The sequence below is a fragment of the Tenrec ecaudatus genome, chromosome 9 (assembly GCF_050624435.1).
Source record: "Tenrec ecaudatus isolate mTenEca1 chromosome 9, mTenEca1.hap1, whole genome shotgun sequence".
Classification (NCBI taxonomy): domain Eukaryota; kingdom Metazoa; phylum Chordata; class Mammalia; order Afrosoricida; family Tenrecidae; genus Tenrec; species Tenrec ecaudatus.
Window position 1 is genome coordinate 54,770,252 of NC_134538.1, and position 25,842 is coordinate 54,796,093.

A 25,842-nucleotide genomic window follows, 5' to 3' on the forward strand; every position below is an offset into this window, starting at 1 on the left:
GACCAAAGTGCACCTGGCCCAAGCCATGGCATTTGCACACACCCCATATGCCTGTGAAAGTTAGACAATGAATAAGGACAACTGCAGAAGAATGGTTTTTGAATCCTAATGTCGGCCAAAAATACTGAAAGTACTGTGGACTGCCGGAACAACAGACAAAGCTGCCTCAGAAGAAGTACAAACAGAATGACCCTCAAAAGCACAGAAGGCACAACCTGGACTCCGATGCTTTTGACCAGGAGAAAGCAGTCTCGGGAAAAGGGCATCACGCTTAGTGTAGTAGAGGGTCGGCTCTTGATGGGAGGAAATGACACAGTCGATGGGAAGATAAGACACAGCCGATGGGAGGATATGACACAGCCGGTGCAAAAATGGACGCAAACACAGTCATTGTGAGGATGGTGCAGATACCAACCAGGCAGCGTTCGTTTGTTTGGCGCAGTGTGGCTAGGGGGTCAGAACTGAGTGCACAGCACTTAACAGGCACAGTATTAGAATCTTTGTTTAAAAGGCCACCCTCAGTAGTTGGGAGACATTCACAAAGGTCAGCAGGTAGATCTGGAACTCCGCAGAGGCTTTTCTCTCTCTTAAAAAAAAAAATCGTGTCTGTCTATATAAGATGGGCAGGATAAACAATGCTGACAGGACCGATGATGTTTAGATCCCTTGAGATTCCCCTGTCCCTGAGTTTGTTGTCTCACAGCTCCCTTCCTCCCACCTCCACCTCCTCCTCTCCCCTTCCAGCCCCCCCGCCCCCAACACACACACACACAGCAGGCTGAGATGCTTACATGCTCACTGACTCGGCTTTCCTCTTGCAGTGGGCATCATTGTGTGTGTTTTGTGAGATGAAGGGGGCATGTGGATCTACGTGTTGAGTGCCCCGCGGGGCCCAAAGCGTTTACTTTGAAAAATCAGAGTGTTCAAAGCAGGCCTGTACCGCCTGGATACCCCAGCTAGGAATAATGAAAGTCTCTCAGCGGCCTCTTGATGATACTTAGCTGAGTGCCTCGCGGGGCCTGAAGCGTTTACTTTGAAAAAATTAGAGCATTTGACTTTGCCTATGGATGCAGACTTCACAAGGTTCTAATTGGAATGAAGATTCTTCAGGTCGAAAACATGATTGCCTCCATGGAGCACTGGGTTGTTGTAAGTGGGCAGTATAGAAACTGGATAAAAGATATGCCCACCCAGTGCTCTGGAGTACTCAGGAACCAGTGGTCTTTGTCAGAAGCTGGAAAAATCTGGAACTATGGAGAAAACTCCCCTCTAGGACTGAGTGTTAAAGGGAGCCTGAGAGCAGGCTGAGAAGCTTGATAGGTGACCACCTGGATCCACTTGTTAAGTGGAAGTGGGAGAAATGCAGCAATAAAGAGACGGGTTGAGTTTGGCCACTGACACCTGTGGACTTGGTTTACAGGAAAAAGAGAAGACGAGAGGGTTGACTGGTCTAAAGTTCACGACCTAGCATGAGGGGGCTAGGCTTGTTGAGTATTGGTGAGATCTCGTGGTCTAGCGGCAAGACGACCAATAGGCACCCTGCGGAGGCTGAGTGAGGCAGCCCACATTGAGTTGACCAGAACCCGACCAGATGGAGATTTTTGAGCCTGTGAACTGGTGCATACTGTTGCTGACTTTATGGATGGCCTGTCCAGATAATCAATGGCAAGGAGGCTACCGAGTCCCTAAGAGTGATGGACTGTAATGTAGCTGAGAGAAATTACTGAGAGCATGGGGCAGGAAGAAAGTAAAGGAGCTAGAGAAAAGAACTAGGAAGTAAAAGCCATATATAGAGGTATAAGTATAGATATTTCTATATGTAAATCTATTAATATATAAAGATAAGGGTACTGGTTTATGTATACATATTTATATGGTAAAGCACTAAGGTAGCAGATGGATTTTGGACCTCAAGTTTTCCCTCAACACAAGAACATTTTGTTCTAATAACATGACACTGTGTGATACTCATCTTTACAATATGATTGCTGAAGACAAAATGGGTGCATAATCAAATGTGGTGAAGAAAGCTGATGGCCCGGCTATCAAAAGATATGGTGTCTGGGGTCTTAAAGACTTGAACTTTAACAAGCTGGCATCTAGCAAGGAAGCAACAAAGCCCACAAGGAAAAAGCACGCCAGCCTGTGTGATCATGACATTTCAATGGGATCAGGTATCAGAAGATCAAAAACAAACAATCATATAGTTATCTAGAAGAGGGGTCAGAGTGGAGACCCAAGGCCATCAGTTGATAACTGGACATTCCCTCATACAAGGGAGGACTCATCCAGGATGCAGTACACCACCAATGAAACACACAACATCCCTCTAGTTCTTTAATGCTTCCTCTCCCCCTGCTTCCTCTCCCCCTATCATGGCCCCAGTTCATGCCCATACATCCTGCTAGACCAGCATATGTACATAGGTACAGAAAAGAGCATTTGACACATGGAATCCAGAATAGATCAATCCCTCAGAAACAGTAATGGGAGTAACGATTCCACAAGGGTGTGGGAAGGGAAGTGGAGAATGGAGGGGAGGGGAGAGGAGGGGGGCGGAGACTGATAGCAATGATGGATGCATAACCCCCTCGACGGGGATGAATAACAGAACTGTGGGTGAAGAGCTACACTGGCTGGTGTGTAAGATATGGAATGATGATAATAATAGATACTTGATTAAGGGTTCACAAGGGTGATAGGTTGGGGGAGGGAGGAAATAAAGAAGAACTGATATCAAAGGGATCATTTAGAAAAAAACTGTTTGAAAATGATCAATGGCAGCATCTGTACAGGTTTGCTTGAGATAATTGATTTATGGGTTGTTATAGTATCTGTAAGTGCCCTCAATAAAATGAGCAATTATAAAAAAGCATGAAACAAACAAACAAAAATGGTCACACTCCCTCTCCACAAACTTGCGATCTGAATATCCCTACACCTCAACTTTGTTTTCAAAGCAAACATGATAAATTACAAGCAGCAAGAGACAAACGCTTGGGAAGCATTTTCTTTGCTTTTGCTTACAAATGTTATTTTCAGATTTCTCTGCATGGATTCCATATATGTGCTTTCAGCTGCTCTCCGTGAAAGTTCAGATCCATGACACTCAGTTCAGCTTCTATCCCACACCATCATCTTGTGATGTCCTTGATTGCTGAAAACGCCTTAGGCCTCTCTCGAAAGAAGCAAGGAATAAAGAAGCCAGCCCACAGAGAGCAGACGGAGGAGATCTGACCAGAGGGCTGAGAACAACGCTGCTGATCACGCATGCTGACCTGCAAGCACACTTTCGCCTAAGATGCAGTGTGAATCTCCCCCAAAGTCTGGCATAGCTAGACTCCGTTTTCGCACATTCAGCCTGCCATCAGCCCTTTCTACAGTTATTCCATACACACTTCCAGGGCCCAGGCATGCTTCATTTCCTCCAGGAAATTTCCTAGCCATCCCAACGCAGTGACCTCGGTACTTTTAGCCCAGTCCAGCCAGTGTGTCAGCACTTCCTGTGTTCCCGTAGATGGATGGACAGGATGGCTCAGACATCATTGAACTTCTCCCTAATGCTTCGCATAAAAACAACTTAAATCACTTTTGAGATGAGGAAAGAGATAATGTATAAAAGACAATAAATGAAACACTTTATCTTCAAAATGCTTCTGTGTACTAATTAGTATAGTTATGTGCCTAGCTAGGACACGCGGTTTTGAATTCTCGCAGCCTATTTCAAACACCACAATGAGAAAAACAGACATCTGCCATCCAGATGAAGGCTACCAGTGTCCAGAACAGGAGGCCCACGTGACTAATGGAGCACTATGAAAAGACTCTCCTGGAAAGCAGAGGCACAGACAGCTCCCTTCTTGCCAGAAAGCAGGCGAGCGGGGCCCAACTGCTGCCTCTCCTGCCCTGACGCCACCTCTGGCCTTATGAGCCCATCTCAGACACCGTGTGTGTACGGTCCCCCGGTGGGCCACATTCTTTCCTCTACAGGACAGGTGTCATCCTTCTTGTGTGTGTCCCAGGCATTACTCCTCAGAAATGTTCCTGGCACGTAGCCCGTCCCAGAAAGAAGGCAACCAAGGCATTGGGGAAACACCTGCTATCACTAACACCTCCTCCCATGCAGCTGCTAGGAAGGGGCCAGTAGCTAACATCCTGCAGAGAGAGTCCCCCCTGGGCCCACTCGCCTGGGCGCCTGGAGCAGGGGGGCACTGCTTTTATGAGGCAATGTGGGCAGAGAAAAGCCAGCAGATACCACAGTCAGGTGCAGAGGATGTACAGGCAAGTGCCACCAAGGAAGCCCAGGCACCAAGAAAGCTCACGGATGATGCACACACCAGCCTCCCAACACAGGACTGAAAGAACACCTGGTGAATGAGCTCGGGTCAATAGGCTAAGACACAGGTACTGGCCCAGCAAGTGAGTGAGCTGCTACTGTCCAGAAAGCTCTCCTCGGGTCAACGCTGTTCCGAGCCTTCCCCTACTCTTCTAAGTTGATCCACTACGTGCTCATGGACCTTGGTTGTCTTCCATCAAGCTCATGTCAGGAGATCCATTCAAGGTTTGAGAAAACTGACAGCAAAGCTAAATGGCCAAGGTACCTAGAACACCGCCAGCAGATCCAGAACGATGTTCCCCCAAAGTCAGCTGGTCTCTCGGGAGCTAATGTGCTGGGGTTCCAACCTTCAAGAGAGGAAGAGCATGTGCTTGAGCTCATAGTCTTGGCTCGGGGCTCAGAGTAAACCCCCAATCCACAAGGACCCAAATGCTGGGAACCAGAAAGCCTCCTGCTGGGGACAATGAGCTGTAGGGATGAGGGAAGTGAGAAATAGAAAGACGAAGCTGATTGTAAAAAGAGAAGTGAAAATCATCTACTGTCATGTTAATAAATGGTTTTCTAAAAAAAAAAAAAAAAAAAAGCTGTACTCAAAGAGTGCTGTCGCTGGCAGTGTCAGCTGCCCTTGGGAGACGACCAAGCAAATCGTCCGAGGCATCTGGGTGAATCTGACCGGCCAACCTACCGAGATTAACCTAGAATTTTTCTCAACCTGGGGGGAAAAGGAGCCTTTGTGGCGTAGTGGTTACATGTTGTGCAGCCAACCACAAGGTCATCAGTTTGAAACCACCAGGAGCTCTGAAGGAGAAAGACAAGGCTTTCTACTCCTATAAAGAGGTAAGATCTGGTTATTTTTATTTTTAAAAAGGTAAAATCTCATGTATTAGTTAGGCAGGCATGGTACTGTCTATGTGAATGCGTATTATTGAAAGTTTTGCTCCATACCCAACCCTCATGTAAACAGTATTCAGTTGCTTAAATTTTCAACCTGTACAAGTGAATAATAACTCATGTATTTCGGTCTGAAAAGCTAGCCTATACGTGTATAATTTCCCTTTCTCGAACAGTGTTTTAAACTCTGTAACCAAAACCAAACTCGCTGCCATTGAGTCAATACTGATTTATAGCAACCCCCCTGTGTCTTTCCAACACTTAACTGTTAATGGGAATAGAAAACCCAGTCTTTCACCCTCAGAGTTGCTGGTGGTCTCGAACTGCTGACCATGTGGATCACAGCCCAATGTGCAACCATGACACTCCAGGGTTCCTACTTTGAGACTCTCTATCATTGACTAAATGAATGATGCTCTCAACAGATACAATTCACAGCATGGGATTGAGATGATTCCTATGGCTCTCTACTGCAAAATGATAAAGACGTCAGGAAGTTCCACCAGGGAGTGAAGACCACCAGGTAACAAGGACGGGACGGTTTCCTCAGCAGCTTCATAGAGGCTGCACTTCTGAGAAAGATGTCTTGCACTTCTATGCAGCAAGAAATGCACGCTTTTAAACTAGGATCGTAGCAAAGTCTGTTGGTCGACTGCCCTTTACCCCTGACCAGCTGAACAAGCCGCCCTGGAGTGCCACACCTCCCCAGCACAGTCCCTTCTTTGAAGCCCTGAGGCAACCCAGCATGCCAACCTCTGACCTCAGACACCTAGGGGCCGTGGTAAAGCGTAGATTGGCTGGGTAGGTAGGTGCAGGTAGAAGCAGTACCCAAACTTCACTTTTCAGCTTTCCCCCACACTCCTGCTTTATTGTTTTGATTTCCAGTGCCCTTCCCAACCCCGTCCCCATCTCCTACCTCCTCCCAGCAGCCACATGCACACACAAAGATATTACCAAAAGAGCAGGGGTCACCAGCTACAAGGCGGTTTGAATGTTGCTTTATTTTACTTTCATCTGGTTTTGTACTTTTGTTCTAACACCTGTCTGGGGTCTTACCGGGTTGTCTTCAAACAAGCAGCCATCTAAGTGAGGCATCAACTAAGTCCAGATGGAAGAATCACACCACTCTGTGTGGTTCAAGGATTCTAAACAATATAATCCAAATCCAAAGGAAAGGACGGATCAGAGGTTAAATTGTGAACATCTGGTTTGCAGAACACTGTGGATGACAGTGGAAGCTACGATCCATTTGCAGGGTAACGACATATATTGAGCATCAACTGACCAGGGATGTGAGAACTAGCTATCATGCATAGTACACTGGAAAGTAGATTATTGCAGATGGAGTTACGGTAGGTTCAGATTTAAAACTTTATTATGTGTTTCTCCTTTTGATCTTTTTAAGATGTGTTCTACTTTTTAATATTTGCTACTTTCTTTTGGATTGATGTTTTTCTCTGTTTTGCTTTTTTTCCTTTGTTAGTTTTTGGTTTGGTGTCCTGGTGTTTTGTGTGTCTTTTCTTTATAAGAGTAGGGGAGAGGGAGGGAGAAAAGAGGAGCTGACACCAGGAGTTCAAATAGAAAGTAAATGTTTCGAAAATAATGATGGCAACATAGGTACAAATATGCTTGATATAATTGTTATAAAAGCTGTAAGAGCCCCCAACAAAATGATCTTTAAAAAAATCCAAAATAGGTTAATTTATAGAGACAATAACTGGGATTTCGTGGAAATATTGCAGGAGAGGTTGGGGAGGGGAGCTAATAATGCGAACAAGACAGAAGAAATGCTCTGAAATGGACTGTGATGAAGGCTACGCAATGCTTAATATGATTGAACTATTAAACTGTGTCATATGTGAATGAGATGCCAATAAAACCTTTTTTTTTTTTTTCCCAAAAAAGAGTTCCTCTCAGAAACCTACAGGGGCAGTTCTACCCTTTCTCTAGGATCGAGATGAATCAGAATGAACTCTTTGGCAGTGAGTTTGGTGTCATTGGGCGGGGGGAGAAGAAAGGGCTACAGTCAGTTCCTTAAAAGAGCTGAATGCTCAGCACACACAACACAAATGTTACACTGCAAAACTACAGCCTGCGCTTAGTCATCACATGTCCTTGTTGAGCAAACACCACACACCCAGGTCTCCAGGCCAAAGGAGGCCTCAATTACACCACCGAGGGAGAAAACACCCAAGATCTCGCTTCTTTATGGCAAATTAAAAGTCTAACAAAGACAAGATGGCCAAAGGCTGGCACCCATTCATGCAAAATGATGGGCCCAGTGGTATTTGGCTCTCTATTTATGAGTATGCTTGAAAGTTTCCATGTTATTTTTAGGTGCCTTTGAGTCAATTTTGACTCACAGCGACCTATGTACAACAGAACAAAACATCCCCACAATTGTTTTTGTGCTTGAGCCCATGGTTGCTGCCAGAGCCAATCCATCTCCTAGCGGGCCTTCCTCTCCTTCATCACCCCTCCACTCTACGGAACACCATGTCCTTCTCCAAAGATTGGTCTCTCCTGAAACATGTCCAAAGATCTCACCGTCCTGCCTCTTAGGGCACTCTGACCACACTTCTTTCAGAACAGACCGAGAGTCCATGGCAGTGTCAATGTTCTTCTCTAGCACCACGGTTCACATGCACTGGCTCTCTCCGGTCTTCAGTGTACAGCTTTCACATGCATATGGGGTAGCGGAAAGTACCACAGAATGCGATGCATCTTTTAATCTCTTGACGATTGCTTCCATGAGCGTCAATGTGGATCCAAGAAAGAAAAATCCACACCAACCTTTTCTTCATTTATCATGATGTTACCTATTAGTCCAGTTGTGAGAATTTTGTTCTTGTTCACATTGAATTGTAAGCCACACTGAAGGTCACAATTCTCGATCTTCAGCTTCAAATGCTTCAAGTAAACATCTTTCTGCTTCCAACCAATAGCCTTCTGACATCAGCAGTGATATCCCTTGTTCCACCTCCATTTATGAATCCATCTGGGCCTTCTGGTAGCTCTCAGTCAATGCATTGCTGCAACTGTTGTTGCATGCACTGCAGCAAAAATTTACTTGCATGTGATACTAATCATGCTGTTCTATAATCTGAGCATTCTGTTGGGGCATCTTTCTTTGGAATGGGTACAAACATGGAGCCCTTCGAGTCAGTTGGCCAGGTAGCTGTGTTCAAAATGCCCTGGTATAAACGAGTAAGTGCTTCTAATGCTTTATCGGCTTGCGAACCAATGCTAACTGGTACTCCATCAAGTCATTGAGTCTTGTTTTTGGCCAATGCTTTCAGTGCAGCTTGAGCTTCTTCCTTCAGCACCATTGGTTCTTGCTCAAACGGTGGACTGTCGACTAGTTCTTTTTACATCAACTGTGTATTCCTCCCATCTTCTATTGATGCTTCCTGCATCATTCAATATTTTGTCCATAGACTCTTGTAATGTTGCCACTCAAGGCTTGAATTTCTTCTTGAATTCTTTCAGTTTAAGATACGCTGAGCATACTCTCCCTTTTTGATTTGCGAACCCCCGGTCTTGACACAGTTTCATTATTCTCGTGATGCATGCTAATTTTTAAAACATTGCTTGAAGTTAGCACTTCTTAGTATCTTTCTAAAAACAACGTGACAATACACAGCAAGATAAGCATAATAAAATTCTGATAAATCTTAGCCACTGTCCACTCCCTTTTTTCTCTTTCCAAAAGAAAACCATTTCTTTCTCCCTGTCTCTCCCACTCTCTCTCAAGATAGGGTAGGGTGTAGAGCAGCCGAACTGTACAAAGTGCCCTGAGTGGAGCAATGATCCCAGAAGGGCTCTCACTCCATGGGATAGTGTCCACCCACAAGCACCGGCGCACACACAGTCATCATCCACGTGCCCACACCCTGGTGACAAGCACCTGTTAGTCCTCCATAATATTTCACATTCTGCATCTCGAAAGTACTGCAAAACAGAGCTCTTCTTGAAGCAGAGAATATAGGATCCAGGAGAATATAAAGGAGTCCCTGCCGGAGTGCTCCGACACGCACCAGAGAAGCGGCAGGAGACTCCACATACCCTTCCAGCTGTCGAGTATAAAAATAAATTGGCCATGCTTAATTCAGTGTGCTAGGAGCATAGCATTTTCATTTACTGGCTTGTTTGGGTTTTTTTTTAATAACTATTATTTTAGTAGGAAAAACAGAACTGGAAATATCCCAACCCCCCCCCAAAAATAATAACCTTAAAAAACAGAACAAAACCCACTTCCATCAATCAATCCCAACTCATAGCAACCATCTATGGGTTTCTGAGATGCAAATCTTTGTGAGAGCAGACAGCCTCGTCATTCTCCTGTAGAGTGGCTAAAAACAGAACTACTGAGGTCTGAAAAAGGATATTTGGGGCAGCTCTAACTCGGACCTCATTTCTACCAACTAGAGAAAGAGAAATATTCAAATGAGACAATATAGTGCACTTGAAGTCCAAATAACAAATCTTGGGGAATAAAACCATTTTATTTAGAGCAGTGGTTCTCAACCTTCCTAATGTCACGACCTTTTAATACTATTCCTCATGTTGTGGTGACCCCCCACCTCCCAACTATAACATTATCTTTGTTCCTACTTCATAACTGTAATTTTGCTACTGTTATGAAACGGATGACCCCTGTGGGTATCACTACTGTCATTATTTGATCAAGCCCCACCAGGCATCCTACGCCCTCCTTGCCATTGATTTTAAATCAGTAGAGTTTGATGGGGTGCCATGTCCTGGTCCCCAAGTCTATTTTTGGTATTCCTTAGGGACTTTACTGCTTTGCTCCCTTTACTACTCTGCTGAACGCCTTTAGTGTTTTGCCCAGGTGTGCTGGGGTCAGACAGGGTATAATTCCCACACCATGTCTGCGGTGTGGCCCCCCCATTGTGCTATAGGTCAGTGAGGGACGTCATGTCTCGTGGTGGGGTTGGCCCTGTGGACCTCTGTGCATTGGCTGCTCTGAGCCGGAATATCATCCTCGGGGCTGCAGTCCACTCCCATGTGACGGCCAGACACGGCGTCTCCCCAAGCGGTGGCCTCAGTGCTGGCCTCTGCGGGGCCTTCTTCTGGGGGGAGGTAGGCCTGTTCCTCCTTAACACAACATTTATAGACCTCAGTGAGCTCTGCAAGCAGCAGTTCCTGTCTCATTCTCACAGCACGGGCTTGGCAAGCAATGCATGGAAATGACACAGGTGATTCACAACAGCTCCAGGGGGTGAGGTCAGGGTGGTCCCCAAACGTGGGCTTGAAAGGTAGCAAGATTAGCAATAGAGGAGATTGTTTCTACCAAATGCTTACGCGAAACAAAAAGTAGGTGTCCCTGCCACAATAGTGGGGTTACAAAGAAATCAGGCACGCATTAGAGATTTCTGGGGGAAAATCCAGGGCTGGCCAAGCACAGACTAAGGTCACCGCAGACAGGTGCAGGTTAACTAAGACATGTACTAGACACTGGCACCATCACGTCACAGGTGCACCTGAACTCAGCGACTAAGCTGGGCCAATACCCTCAAGCACGCCTGTCCTGCCCGGCCCCCCTGTGGGGATAGAGGGGGGTAAATAGCCGCCCCTCTCTTTCAGTACTCACTAGCAGGTCTGAGTGTGGGATCTCTCCCCTGTGCACTGTGCACCTGCTAGTGCCTTCTCGGGTCTCTCTCTCTCTCTCTCTCTCTCTCTCTCTCTCTCTCTCTCTCTCTCTCTCTCTCTCTCTCCCTCCCTCCCTCCCTCGCTTCCTTTTGTGGTTCCAGAACTCCTCTTTTGGTTCTGTGGACCCCACTTTCTGGCCATCTTCCACATGGTTTTACGTGCTCCCTTGCAGTGGCCATTTTCAGTTGGGAAATCTCCCACAGGCCCCGCCGTGTGGCCAGCCGTGTGGCCAGCCATGTGGCCTTGCATGCTCTCCAGAGATCCGAAACTTCCCTTTCCCTCATAAAGTGACCTGGATTTACAGAAGTGCTTTCGCTGCATTGAGAAACCAGGACCGAGGGAAACCAGCCCAGAAACCTACCAGGCTCACAGAGTTTTCCATATCAATGACTGTCGCCTAAATCTGGTCTGTGCTTTGGAGGCCGATGATTTCAATAGCTAACGGGCTGCGGGCGGCCCATCCTTGGGAATACCAACAGAGATGGCACAGGGAAAGGAGGAGGTGTGTTGCGCCCCTTGAGTGATTGCCCCAGGTCACCATTCACGCCTAGCGCCCTCCCTCCAGGGTCGCCACTTACACTTCTCAACCTGTGGTCGCGACCCCTTTGGGGGTCAAACGACCCTTTCACAGGGGTCACCCAATTCATAACAGTAGCAAAATGACAGTTCTGAAGTAGCAACGAAAATAATGTTATGGTTGGGGGTGACCACCACCTGAGGAACTGTATTGGAGGGCTGCGGCATGAGGCAGGCTGAGGACACCGCTGGAATGATGACAGCCGAGCTGCGACTGCCCTCAATAGCTACACCTGGTTCTCTCGGGCCGGCAACTGCACAGAACATCCCGCCGCACTACGGTGGCCAAAGGCGCAGCCATAATCCAGGCTGTCCCAGCACTGATGCTGTACGATTCCCTTTAGCGCCCCGCCTGGTCACATGGAAAGCCAAGTCCTGTGTGGGAGCTCTGTGTGTCCACAGGACAGTGGGACCCTCTCAGGCCCCCCTCTGCGTCTGAGTGAGTTTGCAGGTTGTGGGATGGAGTGGGGAGGGGCCTCAGCCGATCACTCAGGACTCTGATCGGGGGTGAGCCGATCTCTGCCTTGTATGTGCACACACAAGTGACGCTTCAGCTCTACATGACCAGCCTCACTCTCACAGGGTGCGGTGATGCTCAGAAGCCCCACTCATAAGAAGACCGTGTCCAGGGCAAAAAAGGAGGAAAGCGATGTTCTGAGAAGCCCACCCTGAAACAGAATAAGGGAGGTAAGTAGAATGGTGGACTTCTCCCCCATTACTCCAAAGTCAAGGACAGGCCTCGGAGTGGGAACCACAGAGAGTAAGAAAGGGAGAGAGAGAGGTGATAAAGCAGTGCTCCACAAAGGGCAGGTCCCTTCAGACGGCCCACCTAGGAATAGCTCTTCAGAGATTAACAGCGCACATGCCTTCCTGCCCTGACCCAGGCCTTTAACATTCAAGGAATTCCAAGAGACTCTTAGAAAGTCCTGACCACACTATCTATACCCACTCAAGTTTCACTAGTCTACACTTTCCTTTTACAGCCGAGGTCATCTAAAACGGCCATCAAGGACCGTCCACTTGGCAGTTTACAGAGAGGAAGAGGCAGCCTCACCCAACAGAAGTCCAGGAGCCAGACCTTGGGAATTCTCCAGAGAAGAAATTAAAAGCTCCATAAATTATAGAATACCAAAGAACAACACCAAGCATTCGCCAAGGGCCACAGCATCCGAAAATGCCTCCCACTTTGTGACTATGTACCCCACTGCACCCCTTCTCCAGCCCTAATTCCAGGGGCTCAAGGGAAACAAACAAAATAGTCACATCTCTACTGTACAAATTTATAGTCTCAAAACTATTAGTAAGCTCCCACCACCAATTACCTGATAGTTAAACATCAAATCCTAACACATTTAGTGATAGGAGCCATTTCATAACAATATATTGAAAGGTACATATCAAAATCAACCCTGGTCTCAGTAGGAAATAAAAGTGTCATTTGTAAACTTTAATAAGAGTTTAGATAGTAAACCTTATAAGTAGATTTGTTCTTTCTGGAAATTTTTTCACATGAGCATGTATTTGTATAAATAAGGTTGGTTCCTACCACAAATAGAGGCTAAGGAGGGCAATTCCGTAATGTATTTTTTCTAAGCTACCAAAAGAGTGTTTTCATTTCTTTTTTGTTTGCTTGCTTTGATTTGATTTCTTTTACTTTATTTTAGCAAGAAAAATACAAACACAGACTTACCTTGGCAAGAGATACCTTGATCGTCAATAATTTGTTTGCAAATTCCACAGATTTTGGATTTCTTAAAGGTCTTGTCCTTAAAATTGTGTGTCCTCGTGGTTAGCTCTCCAGGCTGAAAAAGTAAAGGGGAAATGTTATCAACCTTTCAATTCATAGTCTATCTTGTTTTCTTTCATCCTGGATAATAAATCCAGGGGAGTTTGTAAAGTGCTAAAATAGGAATGTTACCAAGGAAAAAGGGAACGAGAAATCATCTTGGTGACAGTAAAATTCCCCAGGCAGACCCTCACCACCCAGCCGGGTGTTCTTCTTTCGACAATCCTGATGGAAGTTTATAGTCACAGGACCTCTAGATCCCCTCTGCTAATTTGCGAGGAGCATTTAAGGGCCTTACTTAATGTGACACTGCATTAAACAAGCTTCCAGACGTGAGCATTACAACCAACTACTAGTATGACAAAGCAATTCATGTGTACTTCCAGAATGCCTAGCACTTTTCCAAAAACATAAGCAAGGAGAACAATTAAGTTAAAAAGAAGCTGATGATTTTTCCTTTGTCCAAGATGCCCCAGAATAATCGATATCTGCAACTTTGACCAAAATCAGTCTGAGTTAAGGCATCTAAGACACCTCCTGAGGTGGTAGTACTACTAATACAATGACAGGTCATAGAAATAAGAAGAGATTAACCAAAGATCTTCCAAATTCATATTTGTGTAGTCAGGGCTTGCCGCTTTATCTGATAATTGTATAGAAATTCAATTTGCTTTAGAAAGCAAATGCCAATCATTGTTGCTGACTTCTTGGCTGATATTTGACATGGAATTCTGTTACTAACTAAAATATAATAGATTCAATGAAACGATTATCACCACAGATGTGGTATTAGTATATAAGGTACTTGAAAAAATATTATGCCTATAAAGAATTGGTCTCTTGGAGACAGGCAATATTTTTTTCTGTGGTAAATTGTTTCTGCAACCATTGTTTAGATTTAGAAATATCCTGTGGTAGGTATACACACTAAACGACTGCTAGTTGGAATCGTGCGTGGGTTGGGGGGGGGGGGGAATTACAAATGGTAAATATGCTTGGCCCCTAAATGAAAGGTTGGCCACATGAGTCTATCCAGAAGAACCTCAGAAGCTAAACCTGGCTATCTACTTCCCCAAAAATCGATTATTAAACACCCTGCGGAGCACAGTTCTGCTCCAACACACACAGGGTCATCAGGAGTCAAAAACTGACTCAAAACTGACTAGAAAAATCATTGCCACTGCCCTCCTGAGAGTGAACGGACCGAACAAACTGTTTTCAAGGCCCTGGGGAGAATGGCACAACCACATGTCAGTTTTATAACAAAGCAATGTGCACTTCAAAGCAACTGCCTTTCTGTACTTTTTGAGCCAACTTTTCTATAAATGTCAGTTAGGCCATATTGTTTGATAATGTGTAAATCATCTGTACAGCGATGTTTACTGTCTAATAACTTGTTCTATCAATTAATATAAATAGGGTAAAATATTTTACTTTGTATATACATTTTCCAGTTTTTCTTACAGTTTCTTACATTTGTGTTTTGAAGTATGTTATTAGGTATTGTGGTAGTTTCATAATCTGGTGTTAATTTGAGAGGATTACGAGTGAAGGGATGGAGTCCGGCCTGTCAATCAAGATATAACCAATGAGGCCTCTGTGTGGGCATGGCCTTCTCCTGAGAATTCTGGGAAATCCGGTATTTCTTCTTTTGAGGCGGGAGACACGTCTCTCTCTGCTCACTCCCTGGGAAACATTGCAGCTGACAAGACACGTGGAACTACACCAGTGCCCTGATCTGGAGAAGCCACATGGAGACCCCTGCCAGTTACTTCATAACTGTAATTTTACTACTGTTAAGAATCATCATGTAAATATCTGTAGGCTGAGATGCTTACAATGCCACTGGATCTCCAAGACTTCCCACCCACTGGCATGTGATCCTCCTGCATTTGGCATCATTGCATCTATTTCATAAATCTGAAGAGGACTTTATACATTGGTGTCAGACATGTGGGCTAATATTGGACTTATGGACTTGGACTGGACTGGGTTGGGATGTTTTCTCAATGTACAATTACCTTTCATATAAAACTCTCTCTTATACACATAGGTATGTTTATGAATTTGTTTCTCTGCTCTACCCAGACTAACGCAGGTAATAAACAAATTATCTACCTATTCTAAGCAAGTAACTGCCCACAGATTGGAGCTGGATTCTAACAGGTCATTCCAAGGTGAAAGCATGGACTGACCGCCCTCAGCTTTCCTCGGCCAATCAAGCACCCTCCGGCAAGGCTGGTTAGTTGTCGTTTTCCATTATGGCCACTTCCAGTCCCACCCTCCTCCAAGATTTTCATTTTCACCACTTCAAGTCTTAATATCATTTCGTCTCTCAGCATTCAAACAGCAATCTTGTCATCTAATCCATGTCTTCATGTACTTTGGTTGTTCTCATCAATATTGTCATATAAGGGCACATGCACTGAAAACGGCAGTCTTGATATGAGGACAGAAATCGTGCTCCTTAAAAGTGAGGACACGCGACTTTGGACACCTGACATCAAGAAAGACCAACCAGAGCCTGGTACAAATGACACCATAAAGAGGCACACAGCACAATCTCGCTTCAATGAATATGCGGAGAAAACAGATACTGACCGGAATCTGAGACATGAGCAAGAAGTGAGCTGAACACCAACAAAAAAGAACCCACATAAAAAAATCAAAAGGAGCAACGAACTTTCAAAGGACCAACCAGAAGCCTGGTGGTACCTTCCACAGTGAGGGCCAGCTCCTGGAGCAGCCGACTACGAGAATGTAGGCGAACCCCCTGGTCACAAACCCAATGGTTCTCAACCTTCCTAACGCTGCGACCCTTTCATACAGTTCCTCATGTTGTGGTGACCCCCCAACCATACAATTATTTTCATTGCTACTTCATCACTGTCATTTTCCTAGTGTTATGAATCATAATGTAAAATATCTGATATGCAGGATATTTTAAGTATTACAAATTAAACATAATTAAAACACGGGGGTTAATCAGAAAACAATATGTAATCATATACTGTGAAATATTTATTTCTAATTACAAATAAATGAAATTTTGTCTTGAAGCAAGGAGTAGCATGGGTAACAGTCTTTACATAACGTAAGGTTCAATAGTTTAAGCACAGGCTTGAAAACTTGGCAATTAATTTGGAATGTTTCCTTCTTCCTTGTACTTATTGTTAGCTCCTCCTTTAGCTCTTTCCTCACTGCCACAAAGCCCAGGAATTAATCCAGTTAATGTCTACAGACTTTCCTATCCTGAGGTTCATGCACATCATACAAGAGCAAAAGGAACAACCGAATTACACTATATAACTCAGTTGAAAGATAACAGAAAATGTAAAAGCTAGAACAAATTTAGAATGGGTCAAGAAGAAGAAATGGTAAAGTGTTCCATCTTAACCTGACAACATTTGCACGAGTCTACTTTCCAATGCACTCTCTCTTGTGTCGGCGGGAATTCACTGGAGGCGTAATTCGCGTGGGAACCCTGCAAATGGATTTGGGGGCTTTCATGTGAGATGCATGAATTTAATGTTGCCATTTGCTCTATGTGTGTTGATGTCTTTTTTCCTAAAAAAATTTCTATGCCGGGATCCTTTTGTTTGCGTATTTTCTCATTTTTCTATGTTGTTATTTTACTGTTTACTCAGCCTTTGCTCTTACTCCCCCATTCCTTTTACTATAAGTTCCCGTCATCTTTGAGGCTACCTTGCTTGCTATTGTGTTCTTCCCAAGATTAAGAGTGGGTAGCCTCTCTTGCACCCTACTTGACTTCGTCTTTCTAGAGCATTTTGTATCTAACTTATTCCTTCTAATACTTCATAAATGTCTGTCTTATGAGATGAGATCGCAGACGCCCTAATTTCAGTCTTGTAATTTTGTTTTACTTTGAGTATTCCTTGAAGAGGTTTCTGCTAAAAAAAAAATCTGAAATTGTGCTTATTGGTTCTCCTTTATAGGCAATTTTTCATTTTTCCTGAACTACTCTTAGGATTCTCCTTCGGTCCTTGATATGGGAAGTTTGACTACGATGTGACATGATGATGTTGTCTTGTAGTCAATACTCCGTGTAATTTTCTGCAGTTTCTTGAATAATCAATGTCTCACTTTCTAAGTGTTAGAGAAGTATTTCTCCAGCAGTCCTCATGCTACTTTCTCTGTGGATTTTCTCCTCTTGTTGACTGTGTCCCACGTAATTCTTAGATGCTCCTCAGGCTGCTTTGTTCTTTTATGTGCTTGTAGATGGGTCATGAGAGATTTGTTTTTAACTCAATAATTAGATCTATTGTTTCCATTCTGCTGTTTGGCTCTTTCAGGCTTAATTCTACTATCTTAGTCTTAATCAAGATATAATTAACCTATTAGTATTAATCTGAACTTCTTTTTGAGGTTTTGTATAGTTTCTTATTTTTGCATTTATTTTGTCAGATTGCTTTTGTAGTGTTTTCTTGAGTTCTTCTATATTTTTTTCTGTTCCTTTCCCTAGCTCTCTCGCTAATTTTCACTATCAATTGAAAATGCCTATAATTATTCATTTGAATCTCTTTCCCAGTAGTTATGATGCATTTTGTTCCTTCAGAGTGCCCTTTGGGGTCATAGGGAAAAAGATGCTGTATATATATGTCCCCGGGTGAGGCCCAGGTAATATGGCAGGGGCCAGACTAAACTCAGGGATACACATGGTAGCCCATTAAAAGGGAGGAGGGAAAAAGGTATGAGTAGCTGGGGTAACAGGGCACAAACCCACACAGGGGGAGGGTGTTGATTGTGTCTCCACAGGGAAAGAGGGACCAGACTTCAACCCGGAGCTCCAAGACAAGAACGCAACACACTGACATGAAGCAGGGAATGATAGAGAGGTCTGAGGTGCCGGCCCCATTTCCAACTAAGTGGACAGCACCACCCTCCCCAAGAAGAATTTACTTCAGAGGACAGCACTGAAGCTACAGCTCAAAAAGAGGGAGAGGGACTGGTCTGCTCAGAGCACACAGGAGCCAACAAGTGGGGACGGGAAAAAAAGAAAAGAGTAAAGCACATCCTGGCTCACCAAGATCTGAGGACAATGTTCCTGCTCAGAACAGCAATGCACAGAATGATCACAGGGCTGGCCCCACCACGGGACAGAACGTTCCTCATTGACCCATAGCACCATTGGGGACAACACTAGAGACACACAGCGGGAATTGTGTCTGCCATGAGCTCACCACACCGAAACCAGCCTCTGGGGGCATGCAGCAGAGCAGCGGGGGGAGCAGAGCAATGAAGTTCCCAGGGATAGAGGTGGTGCCAGGGCATGGCACCCCATCAGACTTGGCTGGAAAGCACCTGTGAAGGAAAACAAACAGACCCTGAACTATTCATGTATGTGTGTGTGTGTGTGTGTGTGTGTGTTGTTGTAGCTACTGTTTTACTTTCTATTGTTGCTTCATGGTACTCAGTCTTTTGATAGTACATAGCATGTCTACCTGGAAGGGATAGACGGAATAAACAAGCCAGAAGAGAGAACAACGGGATGACAGTTCCTGGGGGACAATGGGGTAAGGGAGGCACGGCAAAGGAAGAGGGTGTTAACAAGGACAAGGGAATAGCAAGTGATCCAAAATCAGTGTCAAGGAGGATGTGAGAGGTCTGGCAGGGCTGGATCAAGGGCAATGTAACCGAGAGGAATTCCTAAAATCCAAAGGAAGGCAGAACATGATAGTGGGACAAGAGGAAAGTACAATGAAATAGAGGAAAGAACTAGGAGGCAAAGGGTAGTCAGAGAGATTTAAATACAGGCATATAAAGATGTAAATAAGTTTATATATGACGAGGGATAAATAGATCTATATACATATGTTTATAGGTTGAGTAGCAAGAAAATAGATGGACAGTGGGCCCATCCACAAGTACTCCCTCAACACAAGAACACTTTGTTCTAATAATTCGGCAGTCTGAGATGCTCACCTGCCTAGCACAATCACTGATGACAATGGGTGCACAAGCAAATATGGTGAAGAAACCTGATGGTGTCCGGCTACCAAAAGATATAGCACCTGAAGTCACTGCTGAAGACAATGGGTGCACAAGAAAATATGGTGAAGAAAGCTGATAGTGCCTAGCTACCAAAAGATATAGCACCTGACATCTTAAAGACATGAAGATAAACAAGCAGTCATCTAGCCCAGAGACAACAAACCCACATGGAAGAAGCGCACTGGCCTGTCCGGACTCAATAGCTGTGGGCAAAGTGGGTGCATAAGAAAAAGCTGTGAAGAAAGTTGATGGTGCCCGGCTATCAAATGATATAGCATCTGGGGTCTTAAAGGCTTAAAGACAATCAGACGGCCATCCAGCTAAGAAACAACAAAGCCCACACCACACGGAAGAAGAACACCAGTCTACCCCAACACGAACGCTGAAGACAAAGCAGGTGCATAAGCAAATTCAGTGAAGAAAGCTGATGGAGCCCAGTTATCAAAATATAATCTGGGATCCCATAGGATGAAAGATAAACAAGAGGCCATCTAACTGAGAAACAACAAAGCCCACATGGAAAATGCACACAGCCTATGCGATGACAAGGTGTTGAAGGTATCAGGTATCAGGCATCAACTACCAAAAAATAAAAATCATAGCATTGTGAATGAGGGAGTGTGCAGAGTGGAGACCCAGGGTCCATCTGGGGGAAATTGGACATCCCCTTGCAGAAGGGCTGCGGGGAGGTAACGAGCCAGTCAGAGTGCAGTGTAGCAATGCTGAAATATACAATTTTCCTCAAGTTCTTAAATGCTTCCTCCCCCCCACTATATGATTCCAATTCTACCTTACATATCCAGCTGGACCGGAGGATGTACACTGACACAGATAGGAACTGGAAACACAGGGAATCCAGGACAGATGAATCCCTCAGGATCAGTGGTGAGAGTGGCGATACCAGGAGGGTGGAGGGAGGATGAGGGAGAAAGGGGGAACAGGTAACAAGGTCTACATATAACCTCCTCCCTGGGGAACGGACAGCAGAGAACTGGGTGAGGGAGATATCGGATGGTATAAGATATGATAAAATAATAATAATTTATAAATTATCAAGGGTTCAGGGAGTTGGGGAGCAGGAAGGGAGAGGAAAATGAGGAGCTGATACTACGGGCTCAAGTAGAAAGCAGGTGTTTTGAGAATGATGATGGCAACATATTATGAATGTACTGTACACAAATGATGTATGTACAAATTGTGAAAAGAGTTGTATGAGCTCCTAATAAAATGATTTTTAAAGAAACGTTGCATTGACTAATATTTTCATGAAAATATAGATTTATCAGTAAAGTGACGGGTTGAAGATTGAAAACCTAAATCTATTACAATTGTAACTTTGTATTACAACTACCAAATGTGAGTTTTCCTCATGCAATGCTTTTTCCCCAGCTCTTGACATTCTCTTAAACCCCTTTCTTTGTAAATTGAAAAGATAAAAAATGTTGGCGCACAAAAAAACAATATCTAGAGTGGTACCTTAACCAATTTATAAGATTTTCTTTTGACAGCTATCATTTTATGTAAGTGTATGTCATTTAGTTAATAAAAATGCACTTTCCTTTTTTAAAAAAATTGAGTGCCCTTTGGAATGATGAGGGAAACAAATGTACAAAAGTGCTTGACACAATGGATGTATGTGTGGATTGTAATAAGAGTTGTATGAGCCTCCAATAAAATGATTTTTTTTTAAGAATAAGAGGGCCCTTTGGATCTGTGCATTGCTTACTTCTTTGTATCATTCTGTCTTTGTGTCTTCCTATGAGCAGGCATTGAGCTCTGTTTCTGAGACACTGCGTTTATTTTTTGAAACTTCTCCTTGCTGAGCAGATGGTAACGGAGAGGATTGTGGGGAGGTAGGAATGATTGAACCCCCTGTTGTCCTTTCCTCCCCTGCTTTCAATTTGTCCAAACAACAAATGAATGGTGAGGGGTGGCGGTGGGGGACTCAAACAAACACCAAAATTCAAAATCAGAACTGGCCACTATTTTTTTCTTCAGACCCTCTCCTGAGGTTGGTGTTTGTGAAGGATGGTTTCATCCCTGTGTGTCTGCATTTTAAAACCAAAATCCAGAGGAAGAAAGAAGGAACCTTGGATACACGCGCAAGCACACACACAAGCAAGAAGAAAGGGGGTGGGACGGAAGCCTGTCCTTTAGCCACACAGGTGCTTCAGCCACAGGCTACAGCAGCTCTGTGGAGACTTTGCTGGAACTCTGCAGGAGGCAAGGCTGAGTGATAGATGGCAACTCCTGCCTCCCTGTAACCAATGGTCCGGCAACCCTTTCAGGCCACATCAGAGGGTACTACTGAACATCTGGCAGGATCCAGCCTCCTTTGATGTCCTTCACATGTACGGTGGTCCTGTTAAGTCTATCCCACCTTCACAAAGCATATCCCAATAAACAGCAGCTCTCAACTAGTGGGGCGAGACCCCTTTGGGGGTCAAACGACCTTTTCACAGGAATCACCTGATTCATAAACGTAGGAAAATTACAGTTATGACGTGGCAACAACAGTTTTATAGTTGGGGGGGGGGGCGGTTACCACAACATGAGGAACTGTATGAAAGGGTTGCACCATTAGGAAGGTTGAGGACCACTGCTCTAAATAGAAAGATTGATTAACAGTCTGACCTGGTGAAACGAACTACAAATGCACTATCCCCTCACATAAAAAAAGAAGAAAAATGAGCATCGTCTTGATCTTTTATTTCAGTTGACAAGCTTTTGGGGGGTGAAGTGACAGTAGCATCTTCCACTGAGTCCCAAGATAATCCAGGTAACTTCCTCATCTCTTCAATGGTCTGTCATTGGTCTTTGAGCGGAAGTGCATGAATTTTGTTGACATTTTCATCCATTCAGGAAGTTGACAATGTCCACAACAAGGTTTGTCATCTATCAACATTTCACCTTTTGAAATGTGAAAACCACTTGTACACTTGAAATTTCCCATAGTGCTGTCTTTGTAAACTGTATTCAACATCACAACAGTTTTTGCGGCATTTTTCCAAAGCAGCAAACAAAACTTCACAGCCGCAAACTGCTCTCTTAAATTGGCACTGACTAAAACAAGGTTTGAGCAATACTGCTTTTACGAAAGAACATTCACTGTGACCAGAGAGAACCTTCCCAGGCAATGCCACTGGGTGCACTACTCAGAGTAGGTTGCTCAATGCTTGCCTAGCGGGAAAAATATGTACTACCGAAGCTCCACTTAGTGGAACTTTATTCCATTTGGAGGGGAGGGGATGGGTTCCCCCTCTTACATGCATGTCATTGGTTTTATTTCCCTAGGCAACCAAGACTAACACAGTGTGTTACTGAGGTTCATCTGCTTAAATGATGTGCATTAAATTGCTCAAACACTACTAGTGCACTGAGATTTCCTTCAGATGAAATAAAAACAGCTCTCATGTTGTATTTATGTATATGTTGTATTTCCAAGTTCTTATTTTGAATATTACAAAGTTCTATGATATTAAAGCATTAAATTGTATAATAACAAGAAAAGTTCATATATATCAATAATCAAAACTGAATATAAATGGATTAAATGCACCACAAGAGACAGTGTAGCAAAATGGATAAGTAAACAGTCTGCACCAATATGCAGCCTACAAGAAACTTATCTTAAATACAGTAGAAGGTAGTATTACCTATCAATTACAACCATGTGATCAATTGCAAAAGCGAGGTTTCTAATTGTCAATGTATTTTCTTTTTATGTTTATTGCACATCCTTCCTTTGTTCAAGTATGATATATCAGATACAATTGGACTCATTGTGTTTACATTTATATGTATGACAGACGAATGATGATAAGTATAAGTGTGATTTCATCAATGTCCAGAATTATTTAAGTATATATGGCTAAAGAATTGTGTACAGGTGCCAGGTTGGCAAGGGGTGGATTGAGATAGTTTATTGTGCCAGCCTGGCTGATAAACACAAGTGGGATTCATTGAAGGGTGGAGAGATAAATGGCTCGATGAGCCTTGCCTTTCTTGTCTCTTGCTCTTTAATCATCAGACCAGTGTGCGGCTTCCTTGCTTGTTCTGTGCCTCAATTTACAGGGTACACTACCTGTGGGACGCCTAGCCTGTGGACTGTGTCACTGTAAGTTGAGGTCCCTTTAAGACCACATGATTGGAATTTACATCTCTGGAGCTGGGTGGGGACTGACAGTTGGTCACCTGACTGACAGTTGGTCACCTGCCTTGCTGTTTGCTGCCTGTGCTGGAATAGCCTAGCTCTCTCTCTAGAGAGGACAACCTGGCAGCTCTCAAGACTTGAAGGACTGCTAGTATCTCACAACCCTCTCATGGGAGTGAGTTGCACTGAGCCATTTGTACTGCTTTATTATAATTTAACTGTTCATTTCTTGTATTATATATCTATCTATCTGTATATAATTTAAAAGTTTATTTCTTGTGATATATATCTATCTTTATAAATATATATATATAAAACTATCAGCAATCTAGTCTTATCTCTCTAGAGAACCCTGTCTAATACAAAGATAAAAATAGACTAATATCAAAGAATTAAACAAAAATCTAGCTAAAAGAAACATTTTTAAAAAGAGGAGTAGCAATATTAATCTCTGGTAAAATAGACTTCAAGGCAAAATCAAACATGAGAGACAAAGGGGAACATTCCATAATGATTAAAAAGACAATTGAACAAGATGACATAACCATAATAAACATCTTTGTATCCAATGAAAGATCCTCAAAATACATTAAACAAACTCTGAGAGTTGAAGAAAAATGTTGACAATATTACAATAATGGGAAACCTCAAAACACCATTCTCAAGGAAGGATAAAATAACTAGGAGGAATACACAGAAGAACTAAACAATAAAATTACACAATATAACTCCCTGAACATATACAGAACACACTGTGCAATAACAACAATATATGCATTTTCCAGTGCACATGGAATATTCTCCAGAAGAAATCATATGTTCCTATGCATAGTAAGCCTTAATAAATTTTAAAATATCAAGATATTGAAAGCATTTTCTCAGATCACAATGCTAATATTAGTAATCAACAATGGGAAAAGCAAGGGTGAAAAAATCAAATACAAGATAACCAGACAATATGCTGCTTAGCAATTACTGGGTAATGGAAGAAATAAAGAATTAAAATTTAAAATTTCTTAAAATAAAAATACAACATATCAAAATCTGTGAAACACAGCAAAAGTAATCTCAGAGAGTAATTTATAACAACGAGTATACACATAAAAAAAAAGACCCAGAATCAACACCCCAAGGCAACATCTTCAACAACTGGAATAAGAGCAACAAAAGAATCACTCAGGTTCAAAAGAAAACAAAAAATAAATATTAGAGCAGAAAATAGTTATAAAAAAGGGGGGGGTCCAACAATACAATTTACATCAGCAACACGAGTGATAAAATACCTGGGAATCATCCTAGCCAGAGGAACAAAAGACGTGAACAAAGAGAGGTACAAAGCAGTACTACAAGAAACCGGAAGAGACCTCCACGAATGGAAAAATATTCCATAATGGAAAGATGTTCCATGTTCATGAAAAGAACACTTAATATCGTGAAAATGTCAAGACAACCCAAAGCAATCTATAAATATAACTCAATTCTGATCCAGATTCCAGCATCATTCTTTAAAGAAATGGAAAAACAAGTCACTAACTTCATATGCAAAGGAAAGTGACCTAAGATAAGCAAAGCATTACTAAATAGGAACAAATTAAGAAGTCTCTCACCCCCTGACTTAAAAATCTAGTACACAAAGCCACATTGATCAGAATAGTCTGGTTCAGGTAGGAAAATAGACACATAGACCTTTGGAACAGAATAGAGAACCCAGAAATAAACCCATGCACCTACAGACAACTGATTTTTGACAAAGGGCTTAAAGCATCAAGTGGGGAAGAGATAATCTTTTCAACAAATGATGCTTGCTCAATTGGATTTTTTTTTTTTGGCAGAAGAATAAGACAGGACTCAGTTCACTCTACACAAAAACTCAGGATGTATGAAAGACCTAGAACTATAAGGATCATCATTGAAAAGATATGGATAAACTTAAGAGCCCTAACACATGACATGAACACATTATCAAATAGACAGAACAGAAAACAAAATAGATGACTCCGATATCCTAAAAATAAGACATTATGGCCATCGAAAGAGTGAAAACGGGAACCAACCAACTGAGGAGGGGGTTTTGACAATGATACATTCGACAAAAGACTAATCTCTAAAGTCTAGAAAACAGCAACACCTCAACAAGAAAGAGAAATACAATCGAATCTGAAAATGATCAGGACATGAACAGACAGACAGAAAGCATCCAGGTAGCCAACAAACATAAGAAATGTTCATAATCACTAGCCATTCAAGAGATGCAAATCAAAACAGTGTTACTCCCTCACATGGGCCTTGGCAGAAAAGTCAGAAATAATAATACATGGTACAGAGCACGCAGCAATATTGGCACCCTCACCCCTTCCCGGTGGGGCTGTACAACACGCAGCCGCGGAGGCAGGCAGTCTAGCACTCCCTCCACAA

General features: G+C 43.3%; 1 protein-coding gene across 3 annotated transcripts in view; it reads right to left on the reverse strand.

The window, feature by feature from the left end:
* The window catches only part of TNS3 (tensin 3), a 348,472-nt gene that overhangs the window by 274,683 nt on the left and 47,947 nt on the right, over nt 1-25,842 (reverse strand). For all 3 annotated transcript variants that reach the window (XM_075558135.1, XM_075558134.1, XM_075558133.1), the window contains exon 2: nt 13,167-13,278. Coding sequence is in view for 2 of the 3 variants with exons in the window: in XM_075558134.1 (XP_075414249.1) it covers nt 13,167-13,278 (112 nt within the window). In the remaining variant the exon portion in view is untranslated. The remainder of the gene's footprint in view (nt 1-13,166; nt 13,279-25,842) is intronic.